General features: G+C 43.8%; 1 protein-coding gene across 1 annotated transcript in view; it reads left to right on the top strand.

Annotated features, from left to right (window-relative positions):
• The window catches only part of si:ch211-197n1.2 (EF-hand calcium-binding domain-containing protein 6), a 105,831-nt gene that overhangs the window by 3,433 nt on the left and 83,897 nt on the right, over window positions 1-18,501 (top strand). Inside the window, exon 3 of the mRNA XM_060833940.1 lies at window positions 11,978-12,306. Within this exon, the coding sequence (XP_060689923.1) occupies window positions 11,978-12,306 (329 nt within the window). The remainder of the gene's footprint in view (window positions 1-11,977; window positions 12,307-18,501) is intronic.

Here is an 18,501-nt window from a genome sequence, read left to right as displayed (position 1 = left end):
ATTATGTCCTTTGATCAGTTAGTATGGAAATATAAGCTATCTAACAGGGACCTCTTTCATCTTTTTCAAGCTAGGGATTTTATTAAAAAAGAGACTACACTTTTGACTGATCCTGACAAATCTGACACAGAGAGGAGAGTGCTCAGTGCTATGAGTATACTTTCTGTTAGCACTTTATATCATCAATTGGGGGGGGGGCAGCCCCTCAGATGAGTTTGATCAACTCTGCAGGGTACGGGAGAGAGAGCTAGGCGTTGAGGTCTCCTCAGAGGCATGGGAAGATATTTGGGAAAATGCAAGAAAGATATCAATTTGCAATAAGACCCATGCTTTACAGATGAAGATTCTCCACAGGGTCCACTTGGCTTTGGAATGTTTGTCAACATTTAAACCAGGGGTATCTTCAACATGTCCCAAGTGTAAGGTTGGTACAGGCACTCTTACCCATTGTCTCTGGTCCTGTGGTAGGCTTCAAACATATTGGGGCGCTGTGGCAGGTGCAATGGAGGAGAGTTTGGGTATAAGGGTGGAGAAGGACCTGCTCTCTCTTCTTCTTGGCCTGCCCACTGTATTCCCTGTAGATGTGCATAAGAAAAATCTTTTCAACATCCTCACTTTCTGTGCAAGAAAGCATATCTTGTTAGGTTGGGTATCAGAACATGCCCCAGTCTGTCGGATTGGTGGAAGATTGTCATGGACCATATCGCCTTGGATTTTCTCACAAGTATGGTACACCACAAAACTGAGAATTTGTAGAAGACGTAGCAGCCCTTTTTGGACTACTGGACACGAATTTGTCTGCCACACTAATATGGGCTTTTTTGGGCTGTAACAATTGTACTTTACGAATCCAATATCCAGGGAGGAGGAACTGTGACAGTATGAGTGTTTTGTTTGGCTGAGTTGCCTGTTTTACTATTTATTAGTTGTTGGTTATTATTTATTTAGTTAAATTGTTAGATGGGGTTTTTTGTGCTATATATATTTGGGTTGGGTTCTTTTACTCTTTTTTTGTGTTCTTTCTTTGTACTGCTTTGAATTGTATTGTATTTGTTGTAATATTTTTTAAATCTATTTTTCAATAAAAATATATTTTAAAAAAGAAGAGAAAATTCTGTATTTGAATGCAAGTACCCTGCAAAACAAACAGATGAATTGCTAATGCAAGAAAGAAAAAAAGTATGATCTGTTAGCCAATGCAGTCATGATTGCAGAATGACTGACTGGGGCCTGAATATAAGACCACAGAAATAAACATTCAATAGGATCATGCCTGAGCCAACATTCCTCATGTCCACTTTTCTGTCTTTTCCACATAACCTTGGTTCTTCTGATCAAGAATCGATCTCTCTCAGCCTTAAAAAGACACAAGGACTCTGCCCCATAGCCCTTTGGGCAAGGAGTTCCAAATATTCACAAAGCTCTGAGAGAAGAAATTCCTTCTTATCTCAAACTTAACTTAGTGCCCCTTTATTCTGAGACAATGGTCTCTGGTCCTAAACTCTCCATGTGGGGAAACATCCTCTCAACATTTAAGAACCCACCTGCTGCAATGAGATCACCTCTTGTTCTTCCAACCTCCAAACTCTAAAGTGTTTAGCCTCTGCTGATAAGACAATCCATTCATACCAGGAGTCATCCTTATGAACCTACTCTGAACAGCCTCCAATGAAACGATGCCTTTCCTTAGGTAAGGGGATCAAAACTGCCCACAATACTCCAGATGTTGTCTTATCAGCATCTTACACAGTTTCAGTAAGACATCCCTACTTTTATACTCCAACCCCCTTCAAATAAGGGCCAACATTCCATTAGTCTTCCTGGTTACCTGCTGTACCTGTCTGCTAGCTTTTTGCCTTTTGTGCACAAGTGCCCCTAAGTCCTTTTGTGTTGCAGCTTTTTGTCATTTTTCTCCACTTAAATCATCTTCTGGTTTTTTTGTTCTCCTTTCCAAAATGAGCAATTTCACATTTTCCTCATTTTAGTTCATTTACCAACTTTTTGCCCATTTACTTGACCTATTAATACCTCTCTGAAAAGCAAGAGGACACCAAAATAATAAGAGAAAATTGTGTTTGAATACAAGTACCACTCAAAACAAACACATGACTTGTTAATGCAAATAGAAATAGATAAATATGATCTATTAACCAATGCAGTCATGCGTCCTCTGTAAATTGTTTGTTTTCTTCTTGCAATTTGCCTTTCCACATCTTTTTATATTGAAGGATACAGGACATTTATGAAGGAAAGACAGCTAGGAAAAGGCTCTGTAATTAATGATTTTATTATCACAATAAAGAGGGATAACCTGAGATCAGGAAACTTGGATATATTATTTATTGTACAATACAGTGACCAAAGTTGCAGAAACAATGAAGTAGGAGTAGTTTTGATATAGATGAGAAATGATAAATGCAAGAAGTCTATTATGGGAGTGGTATGTACACGCTCTAAAAATAACCATATAAAGGGTAGCATATAAAGGAAAAGATAACAGGAACTTTTCAGTAAGGTACAGGGTTAATCATGGGGTTTCAGCTACACAGAGACTAGAAACATCAAACAGGTAAAGGTAACATTGATGATGAATTTACAGAAATTTTTGGAGCAATTTTTAGTTTCTGCATATGTTAGAGGCAACTGGGGAGCAAGCTATATTGTGCAATGAGGTAGAATTAATTAATGATCTGAGGAAGGGTCACCAAATCCAAATGGTTAACTCTGATTTCTTATCACAGATGCTGCAACACCTGATGATTTTTCCAGCAACTTCTCTTTTGTTTCTGTTTTATAGCATCTGCAGTTCTTTTGGTTTTTATTTAAGTAATGATCTCAAATTTAAGTAACTCTAGATATCAAAGATCATAAAATGATTGCATTTTATATTTAGTTTGAAGGAGGGAAGAGAGGGTCTAAGACTAGTATTTAAATATAAAACAGGTCCAACAAGGGATGGCACAATCCTGGATCTAGTTCTGGGGAACCAAACTGGACAGATTGTTGAGTTGGTAGTGGGAAAGGCATTTTAATGACAGCAACTACAACAGTGTACGATTTATGACATACTTTGCAAAACAGGGTTTCGGACTGAGGAAGGCAGATTTTATTAAATAGGGCAGGCTTCCAAGGTAGGTTGGGAGCAGCGTTTTGCGGGAAGATCTATGGCAGAACAGTTCAAAAAGGAAATGGGAATTGTCCAGATCCAACATGTTCCCTTTCAAATGAAATGTAGAAGCAACCAGTCCAGAGAAACCTGGATGACCATGAATATTCAGGGTTGGATAACAAGGAAAAGAAAGACTTTTGGCAGGTGTAAAGGGAACAACTCAACAGAAGCCCTAGTAGAGTATAGAAAGCAATTAGGAAAGCAAAGTGGGGACGTAAAAATCACTGGAGGGTAAATTTAGGAGAATCCCCAAGATATTCCCAATATATCCTGGGGAAGAAGATAAGCAGGGAAAGAACAAGGCCTATTAGGGACAAGTGGGCAATCTGTGTGCGTGTAGCTGGAGGATATTGGTAGGGTGTTAAACAAACACTTTGGTCTTCACTTTTGAGAAGGAGGATGTAAGTACAGAATTTGTTGAAGAGCACTGTGAGGTGCTTAAGCATTTGTAATGGAGAGTGAAGAGATATTGGAGGATTTAGCAGGTTTAATAGTAGGCTGATGTGGGAGGCCTTAGTTTATTATTCCTCTCTGGCTGCAGGGGAGGTGCCTGAGGACTGGATATAGCTAACCTGGTTTCAATTTTCAGGAAGAGTGGCAGACGTAAACTAGAGAAATACAGACCAGTGAGTTTCACATCCATGGTTGGGAAACTATTTGAGAAAATTGTGAACGAGAGACTTAATGTTGATTCAAAGAGTCAAAGTTTGATTGGAGGTAATAACATGGCTTTGCCAGAGGGAGATCATGCCTATCAAATTTGATTGATTTTTTTAAGGAGATCATCAGCTGCATAGATGAGGGGAGTGCAGTTAATGTAATTTATATGGAATTCACTGGGTCCAACTTGGGAGCCGGATAAAGAAAGCAAAAGTACATGGGATCCAGGTAACTTGCCAAGGTAGTTCAAAATTTGGCTTAGTGACAGGAGACATAGGAGATGATAGAAGGCAGTTTGTGTGACTGGAGGTAGTGATCCAGGGGTGGACCACAGGGATCAGTGCTGGGTGCTTTATTGTTCCTAATATATTTAAATAATGCAAGAGAGAATGTGAGAGGTATAATAGCTATGTTTGCAGATGATATGAAGATTGGCTATGTGGTTAATACTGAGGAAGGGTTGTGAGGTGACAGGAATAATGTGGAGGTGCCAGTGTTGGACTGTGGTGGACAAAGTTAAAAAATCACATGACACCAGGTTATAGTCCTACAGGTTTATTTGGAAATACAAGCTTTTGGAGTGCTGCTCCTTCATCAGGTAGCTAGTGGAGTAGGATCATAGGACACAGAATTTATAGCAAAAGATCATAGTGTCATATACTGGTACAATATAATGAAAACACTTAGGTTGCTGTTAAGTCTTTCATCTTTTAGAATGGGCTACAGGTTTCGATTCCTTAATATGTAAATCCCAGAACTTCTTTTAAGTCACAAGATAACTTAAGGTTTTATAAAAAAAGGTAACATCTTCGCTCAGACTGGGTTGGTCAGATGGTCAGCTCAGTAGCAAATGGAATTTAACCCTTAAAAGTGTGAACTGATACACTTTGGAAGAAGTAATAACAGAGTACTTGGTGAATGGCAGGACACTTTTTTTTAGATTATATTACTTATATTAGATTAGATTACTTACAGTGTGGAAACAGGCCCTTCGGCCCAACAAGTCCACACCAACCCGCCGAAGCGCAACCCACCCATACCCCTACATTTACCCCTTACCTAACACTACGGGCAATTTAGCATGGCCAATTCACCTGACCCGCACATCTTTGGACTGTTGGAGGAAACTGGAGCACCCGGAGGAAACCCACGCAGACACGGGGAGGATGTGCAAACTCCACACAGTCAGTCGCCTGAGGCAGGAATTGAACCCAGGTCTCTGGCGCTGTGAGGCAGCAGTGCTAACCATTGTGCCACCGTGCCACCCTAGGAATCACAGAGGAACAGAAGGGTTTTGGGGTACTACCGAAGGTGGTACAATGAGGTTATATGATGCTACGAAAGCATATGGGATACTTGCCTTTGTTAGTTGTGGCATAAAAGAGCAGGGAGATTATGTTGAAGCTGTATTGATGTTTGATTAGGTCATGGCTTGAGTACTGTGTGCAGTTCTGGTCACCATGCTATAGGAAGGATGTGATTGCACTGCAGGGGTTACAGAGGAGATTTACCAGGATGATGCCTGGGTTGGAATGTTTTAGCTATGATAAGTTCAGGTTATTTTCTATAGAGCAGAGAAAGCTAAGGGAGGAATTGGATTGAGATGTACAAAATTATGAGGGGCATAGACAGAATGGACAAAAGACAGCTGTTCCTCTTGGTTGAAGGATAAATAATGAGGGGTCCAAGGCAGAAGACCCTCAAACCAGATGGGATCAATGTAGACTTCACCTGTTTCCTCATTTCCCCTCCCCCCACCTTATCCCAGATCCAACCTTCCAATTTGGCACTGCCCTCTTGACATGTCTTAGCTGTCCATCTTCCTTCCCACCCAACCGCTCCATCCCTCCATCTGACCTATCAGCTTCACCCCCACCTTCATCTCCCTATCACATTCTCAGCTACCTTACCCCCAGCCCCACCTCCACCCATTTATCTCTCAGCTTCCTTGGGCTATCCCCTCATTCCTGATGAAGAGCTTATGCACAAAACATCCACTCTCCTGCTCTTTGGATGCTGCCTGTCCTGCTGTGCTTTTCCAGCATCACACTCTTCGACTCTGATCTCCATCATCTGCAGTGCTCACTTTCTCCACATTCAAACAATGAGCCAAGTACTGGAAAGTGGGATTAGTGTAGATGATCGATGCAGACTGATGAACCAAAAGGTCTCTTGTGTGCTATATGACACACCGGTTAGATGCTTTCCATTGGGAAATAAAATGTATCCAATTTGCAAGCTCACCTGAACCCCATGTTTTTTTATTCATCAAGGATCTGGGTATCACTGGCTGGGCCAACATTTATACCACTTGATCTGAGTGGCTTTTGGGGCCATTCAGAGGGAAGTTAAGGGTCAACCATATTGCTGGCTGGAGTCACAAATAGGCCAGACTTGTAAAGACATTAGTGAACCAGATGGGTTTTTCCAACAATTGACAGAGATTGCATGGTTGTCATTTGATCAGCTGTTAATTCCAGATTTTTTATGAATTAAAATTTACCATCTTGTGGGATTTGATTCCAAGTCCTGAGCATGAGTGTGGGTTCTGATTTGCTAGTGACATTACAGCAATGTACTGTCTCCCAAAGGTACACCCAAAATGCCTGTCAGGAGGGAGTTTGAGGATTTTGACCCAGCACCACTGAAGGAATAACAATTTGTTTCCAAGTCAGGATGGTGAGTGGCTTGGAGGGGAAATTGCAAGTCGTGGTGTTCCCATGAATTTCCCACTTTTGTCCTCGAGGTGGTATTGGTCATGGGTTTGGAATATGCTATCTCAGGACCCTTGGTGAATTTCTGCATTGGATCTTGTGGATTTTACACACTGCTACAGAGTATTGGTGATGGAGTTACTACATGTTTGTAAATGTAATCTCAATCAAACAGCCTACTTTGTCCTGGGTGGTATCAAACTTCTTGAGTGTTGTTAGAGCTGAACTCAACCAGGCAAATCAGAGTGAAGTCATGGAGTCATTGGATCATACAGCATGGAAACAGACCCTTCAGTCCAACCAGTCCATGCCCACCATAATCCCAAACTTACTAGTCCCACCTTCCTGCTCCTGGCCCATATCCCTCCAAATCTTTCCTATTCATGTATCTATTCAAATATCATTTAAACATTGTAATTGTAGCTGTATCTACCACTTTCTCAGGAAATTCATTCCACAAGCAAACCACCCTCTGTGTAAAACATTTGCCTCTTATGTATTTCTGAAATCTCTCTCCTCTCACCTTGAAAATGTGCCCCATACTCTTGAAATCCCCCATCCTAGGGAAAATACAACTAGCATTAATTCTATCTATACCCCTTATTATTTTATAAACTTCTATAAGGGCGTCTCTCAACCTCCTCCACTCCACCGAAAGATGTCCCAGCTTATCCAGCCTTTCTTCATTAATCAAACATTTCATACCCGGCAACATCCTGGTAAATCTCTTCTGAATCCTCTCCAGCTTGATAATATCCTTCCTTGAGTCATAGAGCTATACAGCATGGAACCAGATTCTTTGGTCCAACTCATCCATGCTGACCACATATCTTAAATTAATCTAGTCACATTTATCCCTCTAAACCCTTCCTATTTATATACCCATTCAGGTGCCTTTTAAATTTTGTAATTATACCAGCCTGCACCATTTCCTCTGGCAGCTGTTTCTATACAAGCACCACGCTCTGTGTGAAAAAGTTGCCCCTTAAGTCCCTTTCAGATCTTTCCCCTCTCACCTTAATCTATGCCATATAGTTTTGGACTCCCCCACCCCAGGGAAAAGAGCTTGCCTATTCACCCTATCCATTCCCCTCATGATTTTATAAACCTCTATAAGGTCACTCTCAGCCTCTGACGCTCCAAGAAAATAGTCCCATCCTGTCCAGTCTCTTCCTATACTCTCCAACCCTGGCAACATCCTTGTAAATCTTTTCTGAACCTTTTCAAGTTCCACAACATCCTTTCTGTAGCAGGAAGATGAGAAGTGAACACAATATTTGAAAAGTGGCCTAACCAATGTCCTATACACCTGCAACATGACCTCCTAACTCTGACCAATAAAAGCAAGCTTACCAACTGCATTCTTCCTGCACCTCACTCCAAGGTCCCTTTATTCAACAACGCTCCCCAGGACCTTACAATTATAAGGATAATGTATGTATTTACAATGTATAAGTCCTGACCTGATTTAGGTTTCCAAAATGCAGCAACTCACATTTATTTAAATTAAACTCCATCTGCTACTCCTTGGTCCATTGGCCCATCTGTTCAAGATCCCGTTGTACTCTGAGCTAAAATAGTCCATCAAACCTGTAGCCTATGCCTTGAAGGTGGTAAATAGACTTCAGGGAGTCAAGAAGTGAGTTACTTGTTGTAGGATTCCTCACCTCTGACACTTTCCTACAGTCCAGTGCTTGTGTATGGTGAGACCACTTCAGTTTTTGGCCAATGGGAACTCCCAAGACGTGGATTTATACTTCACTATAGTCAATGTATTTCATCTACTGTAAATAGAATCAGTCTCTTAAGCCTGTAGGCTTTTATTTCCACTTTCTCAGGTCTGTTGGGTTTACCCTGGAGCTTCTCCAGCAATTTCAGATTTCCAGCATTTGTGCTTCTTTGTCTTATTAATTGCCTTCCTTTGCCCACCTAGGCTCACACTTCCATTTATACAGAAAACAAGGCACAAAACAGCTTAAGAGAGAAGAATAATGGTATACAGCAAGAAGCTACTCATAGGGCACAATTTTAATTGTCAAAACTCCCTGTGTCTGCGTGGGTTTCCTCCGGGTGCTCCGGTTTCCTCCCACAGTCCAAAGATGTGCAGGCCAGGTGAATTGGCCATGCTAAGTTGCCCAAAGTGTTAGGTGCATTAGTCAGAGGGAAATGGGTCTGGGTGGGTTACTCTTTGGAGGGTTGGTGTGGACTGATTGTATCGAAGGGCCTGTTTCTATACTCTAGGGAATCTAATCTAATCTAAAAAAATTTTCTTCATGACTTAAAAGTTGTAATCAAATCAAACAGGTTCCTGCCAACACTGCTGCTAAATAGAAAAATGATATTGTTTTGCTGTAAAATGATACAAGGATTAGGTACAATTAGTGCCCATGTATCTGGCATGTTTACTGATGAATTCAAGGGAAATCTGGAGTCATGGAATCAATATCCAAACAACAAACACAACTGTGTAGGAGCGCTTTAATGACATGTAACCTCTGTTGCATTTTTATCAATCTTACCTGAATATGCAAGTTAAGTAAACAATTATACTTCTGATTTTTGCAGAATGAGCTGGTATGACATAGGAATATACATATGACTTATTAGCCTCTTTAAGTCTAAACTGCGATTCAGTAAGATCATTGCTGGTCTGGTCTCAACTCTACTTTCTCCTCCCCATATAATTCTTGATTCTCTTGTTTATGAAAAATATTCACCTTGAATAAATTCCATGCCCCAGCTTTCACTGATTTCTGGGGAAAACATTCTGCAGACTAATGACTCTTTGAGAGAGAAAAGATTCTTATTGCTATTTTAAATGAGTGACAGCATTAGACCCTTAACTGTCAATAAATTGTTTTCTCATTTTCATCTGTCTAAATAATTTAAAAATCATCAAGGAAGTGATGAAACCAAAACAGAAATTGCAGGAGAAACTCAGTGGGTCTGGCAACATCTGTGGAGAGAAATCGAGTTCGAGGTGTGAACCACAGTCTCCTCCACCAAAGGAAACATTGTGCTGTTATTCTCCCAATCCAGTCTCTTCCAGATCTTATCATTCCAGTTATACCTCCTCTTTTGGAAGTGACTTAATTCTGTGCAATAACTCATGTCAGAAGGATCTATTTCACTTCTAATTTTTTTTTGAGACATCATGTTCTGTTGAGAAATACTGTGAGTCAGCCTTCTGATTCTTGGACACTGATTTTCAGAGTCCTGCTTTTAAAATGAATGCAGGATGATCACTACATTCACACTGATGTAGAGAATCTGGGACAGATTGCATGGGTCATCCACAGTGCCAATCCGTGAGAAGATGCTATAGAGATACTACATGGAACAGACCATTAGCTTTAAACAGTCTCTCAGTGTTTACCCTGCACAGAAGCAAATAGCTTGCACTACATTCACCAACCTGTTCTAATATCCCTTCCACTCCATTTCCTGATCTTCCTAACCAATTCAACCTTGCATACTGATATAGATTCTGTATCACTTGTGTCTCCTGACAATGAAAGTCTCTGTGTGAGGAAGTTTCTCATGCTTTCCATTTCAAAACAGTTACATTTGATTTTGTACCCATGAATCTTTTTTTCTTGGTCCCTTAATTATAAGGAACAGGGTACTTAAATGATATGGGGCGGCACGGTGGCACAGTGGTTAGCACTGCTGCCTCACAGCGCCAGAGACCCAGGTTCAATTCCCAACTCAGGCGACTGACTGTGTGGAGTTTGCACATTTTCCCCGTGTCTGTGTGGGTTTCCTACGGGTACTCCGGTTTCCTCCCACAGTCCAAAGATATGCAGGTCATGCTAAATTGCCCTAATGTTAGATTATGGGTGGGTGGTGGGTCGGTGTGGACTTGTTGGCCTGAAGGGCCTGTTTCCACACTGTACATAATCTAATCTAAAAAAAAGCACTGAAAGGAACCATTCAACCCATCTTGTCCATGCTGACCTCAAGTGGTTCTATCCAAATGGTTCCATTCTTCCATAACTAAAATTATTATATTACCACTAACCTGCAATTCTCTAACACGAAGTTCACAATGATAAGCACTATTCTTCTTAGTTCTCTTTCCTCATATCATTCACCATTCTAATGAATCTTTTTCCCAGCATTGTGCTAGTTTGAGTACATTATGCCACAGAATTATCAGTCTCATTACAGCCCTCTGTCCAGTCAAAGGTCTTCACCTTAAATAGAAGCAAAATACATTAAATGCTTAAATCTAAATAAAATACATTAAATCAAAATACATTAAATTCTTAAATCTAAATAAAAACATGAAATGCTTAGAAGCTCAACAGGTCTGATAACTTCTGCAGGAAAGAGAATGGATGTTTAGAGCCCAATGTGACTCTTACTCAGAACTGAAAGGGAATGTCTTTTGCTGTGGGCACTTTCACTGCCTGTTCCATTTGCTCTTTCTCCCCTGCTGTCAACAGCATTAAAAAAAACTGCATTTTCCAGCCCCTTTCAGTTCTGAAGTCATATTGGGTTTGAATTACTAACTGTTTCTCTCTCCACAGATGCTGCCAGGCCTGCTGAGTTTCTCCAGCATCCTCTGTTTATACTCAAGGCCCTGAGGTCTGTAGGATGCAGCTTGGGGATGTCACCTGTAGGTTCACACTGATAAAATCTGGTCTGCCCTCTCAATGTAGGGGGGTTCACAGATCCTGTAGCTGTCACAGATCAAATATCTGCCGCATGGCTGCATCATGTGTTCTGTTGGCTGCTGGTGTTGCCTCTCTTGCATCAGTGTCAACAGTCGTGAGATACCAACCACCATTATCCCCCTGAAAATGCCACAATGTGTGCAGCTAATCAGTACTAGGGACGGTGGTCTGTCATTTGCGTGAGGATGGGTTTAAGAAACAACTTCAATTTCTCCCAAGTTCCCTTCAAATTCCTAGTGTGTCTACCTGCGAAACAGTTTCTTCCATCTGCAGATTTTTGGAGACAGTATTATTAATATGCCGATAACACTATGGTAGATACTCCGACCCTAGTTGCATCTGGGGTGCTTGCGTCAGCCACCTGCTGAGAGATTTTGTTGACAAAACTTTGAACCGAAGATAGATTTTGTTTGACATATCAAGCCTGTCAACTCTCCAATGAAAAGGCCTAAACTGTGCAGGGCTGCTGCAGGTTACAGTGCTGCCTGTGTTCAAGTGCAGTTGTTGAGAGTTCATTTTCAGCGATTCTGTTTGTGTGGAACTGCCTGAAACCTACTTCCTTCTGCTTTGTGAATGCAAAAGCAATTTAATGAAAAGGATTTGGGCTTACTGTGTTGCCTATAGCAACGTCTGCTTGTTGATTCAGAGACACACAGTCACCAACTCGTGAGAAGTTGCTCCACGCCGGTTACTTTTCTCTGTCTTTTAAAGTGAATATTTTCGGTTGGATTTATTTCCCCCCCCCTTTCCCTCAGGATGGCAGCTTTAGGCGGAGTGTCCCGGCCTCCCAGCCACCTTACTCCCCGGCTGCAGTATGTCCAGCATCCGCTGTCCCGCCTCGGGGACCCAGAGACCATCAGTGTCCGGGGCTTCTCCCGTTCCGGAGACAAGACATCGGCCGATCCGTTCCCGCCGGCACCCACTGACCGTAACCGGCGCAGGGAGACAGTGGACTCGCCTCACTGCGGCCGCAGCAAGGAACCGGAGCCGGGAGGAGGATCGCGGGTGTCGCTGGCCTGCATTCCCGAGGGAGTGGAGGTGACATTTGGGACTGACCCTGACAAACCCCGGCTCCCCATCTTCGGTGAGTCAATTGACGGGACAGTCATGCAGAGTGGGGAGCACAACTGGTTGAGAGACAGCAACAGTCACAGGGAGATAGAGAGACGGAGAAGCATGCAGAAGCACAGTGAAAAACTGCACACAGGGAGACGAGAAATACTGCCCACAGAAAGACAGAGATTCTGCACACCGAGAGACACGGGGATAATGTGTACACTGGCTGATATACTGACAGAGAGATACAGAGGGATTCTGCACACGGACAAACCGGGGATACTGCACACAGAGAGACAAGAGGATACTGTATACAATGGCAGATATACTGACACAGAGTAACAGCACATACTGCACACTGCGAGACAGGGAGATATTGCACATATAGGCAGACATACTGACAAGATACAGAGAGATCCTGCACGCAGACAGAGAGACAGGGAGATACTGCAGAGTCAGGCAGATATACTGATATAGAGAGACAGAAAGACTGCACACTGAGAGACTGGGAGATACTGCACACAGAGAGACAGGGGATACTGCACGCAGAGAGACTGGGGATACTGCACACAGAGAGACAGGGAAATACTGCGCACACAGGCAGATATACTGACAGAGGGACAGAGAGAAACTGCACACAGAGATTCTGTGCACAGAGAGACAGGGAGATACTGCACACACAGGCAGATATATCGACAGAGAGAGACAGGGATATACTACACACTGAGACACCAGGAGATACTGTGCACAGAGAGACGGGGAGATACTGCACAGTCAGGCAAATATACTGACATAGAGAGACAGAGAGACTGCACACAGAGAGACAGGGGATACTGCACACAGACAGGGAGATACTGCACACAGAGAGACAGTGGGATACTGCACACAGAGAGACAGTGGGATACTGAGCGATGAGAGACAGTGAGATACTGCACAGAGAGAGAGACAGGGAGATACTGCGCAGTCAGGCAAATATACTGACATAGAGAGACAGAGACACTGCACACAGAGAGACAGGGGACACTGCACACAGAGAGACAGGGGACACTGCACACAGAGAGACTGGGAGATCCTGCACACAGAGAGACAGGGAGATACTGCACACAGGGGCATGGAGATACTGCACACACAAGCAGGTATACTGACACTGAGAGACAGAAGAGACTGCACACTGAGAGACAGGGAGATACTGCACACAGAGATTGCAAGATACTGCACACACAGGCATGTATCCTAACACAGAGAGACAGAAATACTGCACGCAGAGGGATGGTGGATTCTGCACAAAGAGGGTGATATACTGACACAGAAAGATGGAGAGATTCTGCACACAGAGAGACAGGGGGACACTGCACACAGAGAGACGGGGGATACTGCACACAGAGAGACGGGGGACACTGCACACAGAGAGACGGGGGATACTGCACACGGAGAGACGGGGGTATGCTGCACACAGAGAGACAGGGGACACTGCACACAGAGAGACAGGGGACACTGCACACAGAGAGACGGGGGACACTGCACACAGAGAGACGGGGGATACTGCACACAGAGAGACAGGGGACACTGCACACAGAGAGACGGGGGATACTGCACACAGAGAGACGGGGGATACTGCACACGGAGAGACGGGGGTATGCTGCACACGGAGAGACATGGGCATGCTGCACACAGAGAGATGGGGGATACTGCACACCGAGAGACAGGGGTATGCTGTACACAGAGAGACATGGGCATGCTGCACACAGAGAGATGGGGTATGCTGCACACCGAGAGACAGGGGTATGCTGTACACAGAGAGACAGGAGGATAATACACACAGAGAGACTGGGAGATATTGCACACATAGGGAGATATACTGACACAGAAAAACAGAGAGAGACAGCACACCAAAATAATGCTCACAGAGAGACAGTAGGATACTGCACACATAGAGACAGAGGTGTGCTGCACACAGAGAGACAGGAGGATAATGCACACAGAGAGACCGGGAGATATTGCACACATAGGGAGATATACTGACACAGAAAAACAGAGAGAGACAGCACACCAAAATAATGCTCACAGAGAGACAGTAGGATACTGCACACAGAGAGACAGTGGGATACTGCACACAGAGAGACAGGGGTGTGCTGCACACAGAGAGACAGGGGTGTGCTGCACACAGAGACACAGAAAGATACTGCATACAGAGACACAGAGAGATACTGCACACAGACAGTCAGAGAGACACTACATGCAGAGAGACAGAGAGACACTGCACGCAGAGAGACACTGCACGCAGAGAGACACTGCACGCAGAGGGACACTGCACGCAGAGAGACAGAGAGATACTGCACACAGAGAGACACTGCATGCAGAGAGACAGAGAGATACTGCACACAGAAAGATGGAGAGATACTGCATACAGAGAGACAGGGGGTGCTGCACACAGAGTAACAGGGCTATGCTGCACGCAGAGAGACAGATCCTGCACACAGAAAGACAGGGAGATACTGCACATAGGCTGTTAGAGTGACACAGAGAGACAAGGAGGTACTGCACACACAGGCAGAGATACTGACAGAGAGATGAATGGCATGGTGCCTCAAAGGCAGCATGGTGGCTCAGTGGTTAGCACTGCTGCCTCACAGGACCAGTGACCCAGGTTCAAATCCAGCCTTGGGTGACTGTCTGTGTGGATTTTGCACATTCTCCCCGTGTCTGCATGGGTTTCCTCCATGTGCTCCGGTTTCCTCCCACAGTGTAGGTTATATGAAGGTTAGGTGAACTGGCCATGCTAAGTTGCGCACAGTGTTCAAAGATGTGTAGGTTAGCTGCGTTAGTCAGGGACAAATATACGGTAAGGGAATGGGTCTGGGTGGGTGACTCTTCAGTGGGTCGGCTGGACCAGATGGGCAGCAGAGCCTATTTCCACACTGTAGGAATTCTAATTAAGACACCAAGAGAGACTGCACATAGAAAGATGAGGGAACACTGCACACACAGGCAGATATCTTGGCAGAGAGAGACTGCACACAGAGATACAGGAGGATACTGTACACAGAGGGTGAGGTGGATATTGACGTAGACATGGGGGATACTGTACACAGAGAAACTGGTGAATAGGCTGTATGTAGAGAGACTGGGGGATATTGTACAGACAGGCAGACATACTGACACAGAGAGACAGAGAGATAATGCTCACAGAAAGATAGGGGATACTGTCCAGAGAGACAGGAGAATAATGCACACAGAGAGACAGGAGGATACCATATACACAGAGACAGGGAGATACCGCACACAGTGAGACAGGGATACAGATGGAGGAATGTTTGTGGTGGAATTCCCCAGGGGTTGACATTGGGATGCTTGCTTATTCTGATGTTCTAAATCCTGCTTGATGATATAAAACTTGGATGCATTGTAAACAGTAAGGAGAATACCATCGAACCCCAAGAGGACCTTGGCACATTGGTGGTGATGTCTCAAAATCTCCTTAAGTAACACTTTTGGACTGTTTTTATTTCAGAGAATTATTATACTTAATTAGTTAGTTTTGAATTCCACATTGGGAAATTTAAAATCCTTACTTTTTGTATTCATTCACTTATGGAACATGGGCATCACTGGCTAGGCCAAAATTTATTGCCTGTCCCCAGTTACTGTTGAAAAGGTGTTAGTGAACTACCTTCTTGAGCTGCTGCAGTCCATGTGCTGTAGATAGACCCACAATGTCCTTAGGGAGAAAATTTCAGATTTTGACCCAGCAACAATGATGGAATGGTAATCTCTTTCCAAGTCAGGATGGTGAATGGCTTGGTGTGGAATTTGCAGGAATTTACATGGTTTTCCCATGTATCTGCTACCCTTAGAACATAGAACATAGAAACATAGAAAAATACAGCGCAGTACAGGCCCTTTGGCCCTCGATGTTGCGCCGACCCAAGCCCACCTAACCTACACTAGCCCACTATCCTCCATATGCCTATCCAATGCCTGTTTAAATGCCCATAAAGAGGGAGAGTCCACCACTGTTACTGGCAGGGCATTCCATGAACTCATGACTCGCTGAGTAAAGAATCTACCCCTAACATCTGTCCTATACCTACCTCCCCTTAATTTAAAGCTATGCCCCCTCATAATAGCTGACTCCATACGTGGAAAAAGGTTCTCATTGTCAACCCTATCTAAACCCCTAATCATCTTGTACACCTCTATCAAGTCATCTAACCTTCTTTTCTCCAATGAAAACAGCCCCAAGTGCCTCAGCCTTTCCTCATACGATCTTCCTACCATACCAGGCAACATCCTGGTAAACCTCCTCTGCACCCGTTCCAGTGCCTCCACATCCTTCCTACAGTATGGTGACCAAAACTGCACACAATACTCCAGATGCGGCCGCACCAGAGTCTTATACAACTGCAACATGACCTCAGGACTCCGGAACTCAATTCCTCTACCAATAAAAGCCAGTACGCCATATGCCTTCTTCACAGCACTATTTACCTGGGTGGCAACTTTCAGAGATCTGTGTACATGGACACCAAGATCCCTCTGTTCATCCACACTACCAAGTATCCGACCATTAGCCCAGTACTCCATCTTCTTGTTACTCTTAGCAAAGTGAATCACTTCACACTTACCTACATTGAACTCCATTTGCCACCTTTCTGCCCAGCTCTGCAGCTTATCTATATCCAACTGTAACCTGCCACATCCTTCCTCACTGTCAACAACTCCACCGACATTTGTATCATCCACAAACTTGCTCACCCAACCTTCTAGCCCCTCCTCCAGGTCATTTATGAAAATGACAAACAGCAATGGTCCCAAAACAGATCCTTGCAGAACACCGCTACCAACTACACTCCAAGATTAACCTTTACCATCAACTACTACCCTCTGTCTTCTTCCAGTCAGCCAATTCCTAATCCAAACCTCTAACGCACCCTCAATGCCATACCTTCATATTTTTTGCAGTAGCCTACCATGGGGAACCTTATCAAACGCCTTACTAAAATCCATATACACCACATCTACCGCTTGACCCTCGTCCACCTCCTTAGTCATCTTCTCAAAGAATTCAATAAGTTTTGTGAGGCACGACCTGCCCTTCACAAAACCATGCTGACTATCCTTGATCACATTATCCCTATCCAGATGTTCATAAATCCCATCCCTTACAATTCTCTCTAAGACTTTACCCACAACAGAAGTGAGACTCACCGGCCTATAGTTACTAGGGTTATCCCTACTCCCCTTCTTGAACAAGGGAACCACATTTGCTATCCTCCAGTCTTCTGGCACTATTCCTGTAGACAACGAGGACATAAGAGTCAAGGCCAATGGCTCTGCAATCTCCTCCCTTGCTTCCCAGAGAATCCTAGGATAATTGCCATCAGGCCCAGGGGACTTATCTATTTTCACCCTTTCCAGAATTTCCAACACCTCTTCCCTACATACCTCAAAGCCATCCATTCTAATTAATTGTAACTCAATATTCATATCAGCAACAATATCCTGTTCCTGAGTGAATACTGACGAAAAGTATTCATTCAGTGTCTTTCCAATCTCTTCAGCCTCCACGCACAACTTCCCACTACTATCTTTGACTGGACCTACTCCTACCCTAGTCATTCTTTTATTCCTGACATACCTATAGAAAGCCTTTGGGTTTTCCCTAATCCTACCAACCAAGGACTTTTCATGTCCCCTCCTTGCTGCTCTTAGCTCTCTCTTTAGATCCTTCCTGGCTACCTTATAACTCTCAATCGCCCCAATTGAACCTTCACGCCTCATCTTTACATAGGCTGCCCTCTTCCCTTTAACAAGGGATTCCAATTCTTTATTAAACCACGGCTCCCTCACACAATCCTTTCCTCCCTGCCTGACAGGTACATACTAATCAAGGACACTCAATAGCTGCTCCTTGAACAAGCTCCAAATATCGATGGTGCCCTTCCCTTGAAGCCTACTTTTCCAAGCCATGCATCCTAAGTCATGCCTCACCGCATCATAATTTCTCTGCCCCCAGCTATAACTCTTGCCCTGCAGTGCACACTTATCCCTCTCCATCACTAGAGTAAAAGTCACCGAATTGTGGTCACTGTCCCCAAAGTGCTCACCTTTCTCCAAGTCTAACACCTGGCCTGGTTCGTTACCCAGAACCAAATCCAGTATGGCCTCACCTCTTGTTGGCCTGCCTACATATTGTGCCAGGAAACCCTCCTGCACACATTGG

Source organism: Hemiscyllium ocellatum, chromosome 2 (assembly GCF_020745735.1).
Source record: "Hemiscyllium ocellatum isolate sHemOce1 chromosome 2, sHemOce1.pat.X.cur, whole genome shotgun sequence".
NCBI classification, from domain to species: Eukaryota; Metazoa; Chordata; class Chondrichthyes; order Orectolobiformes; family Hemiscylliidae; genus Hemiscyllium; species Hemiscyllium ocellatum.
This window is presented reverse-complemented; position numbering and strand designations above follow the sequence as displayed.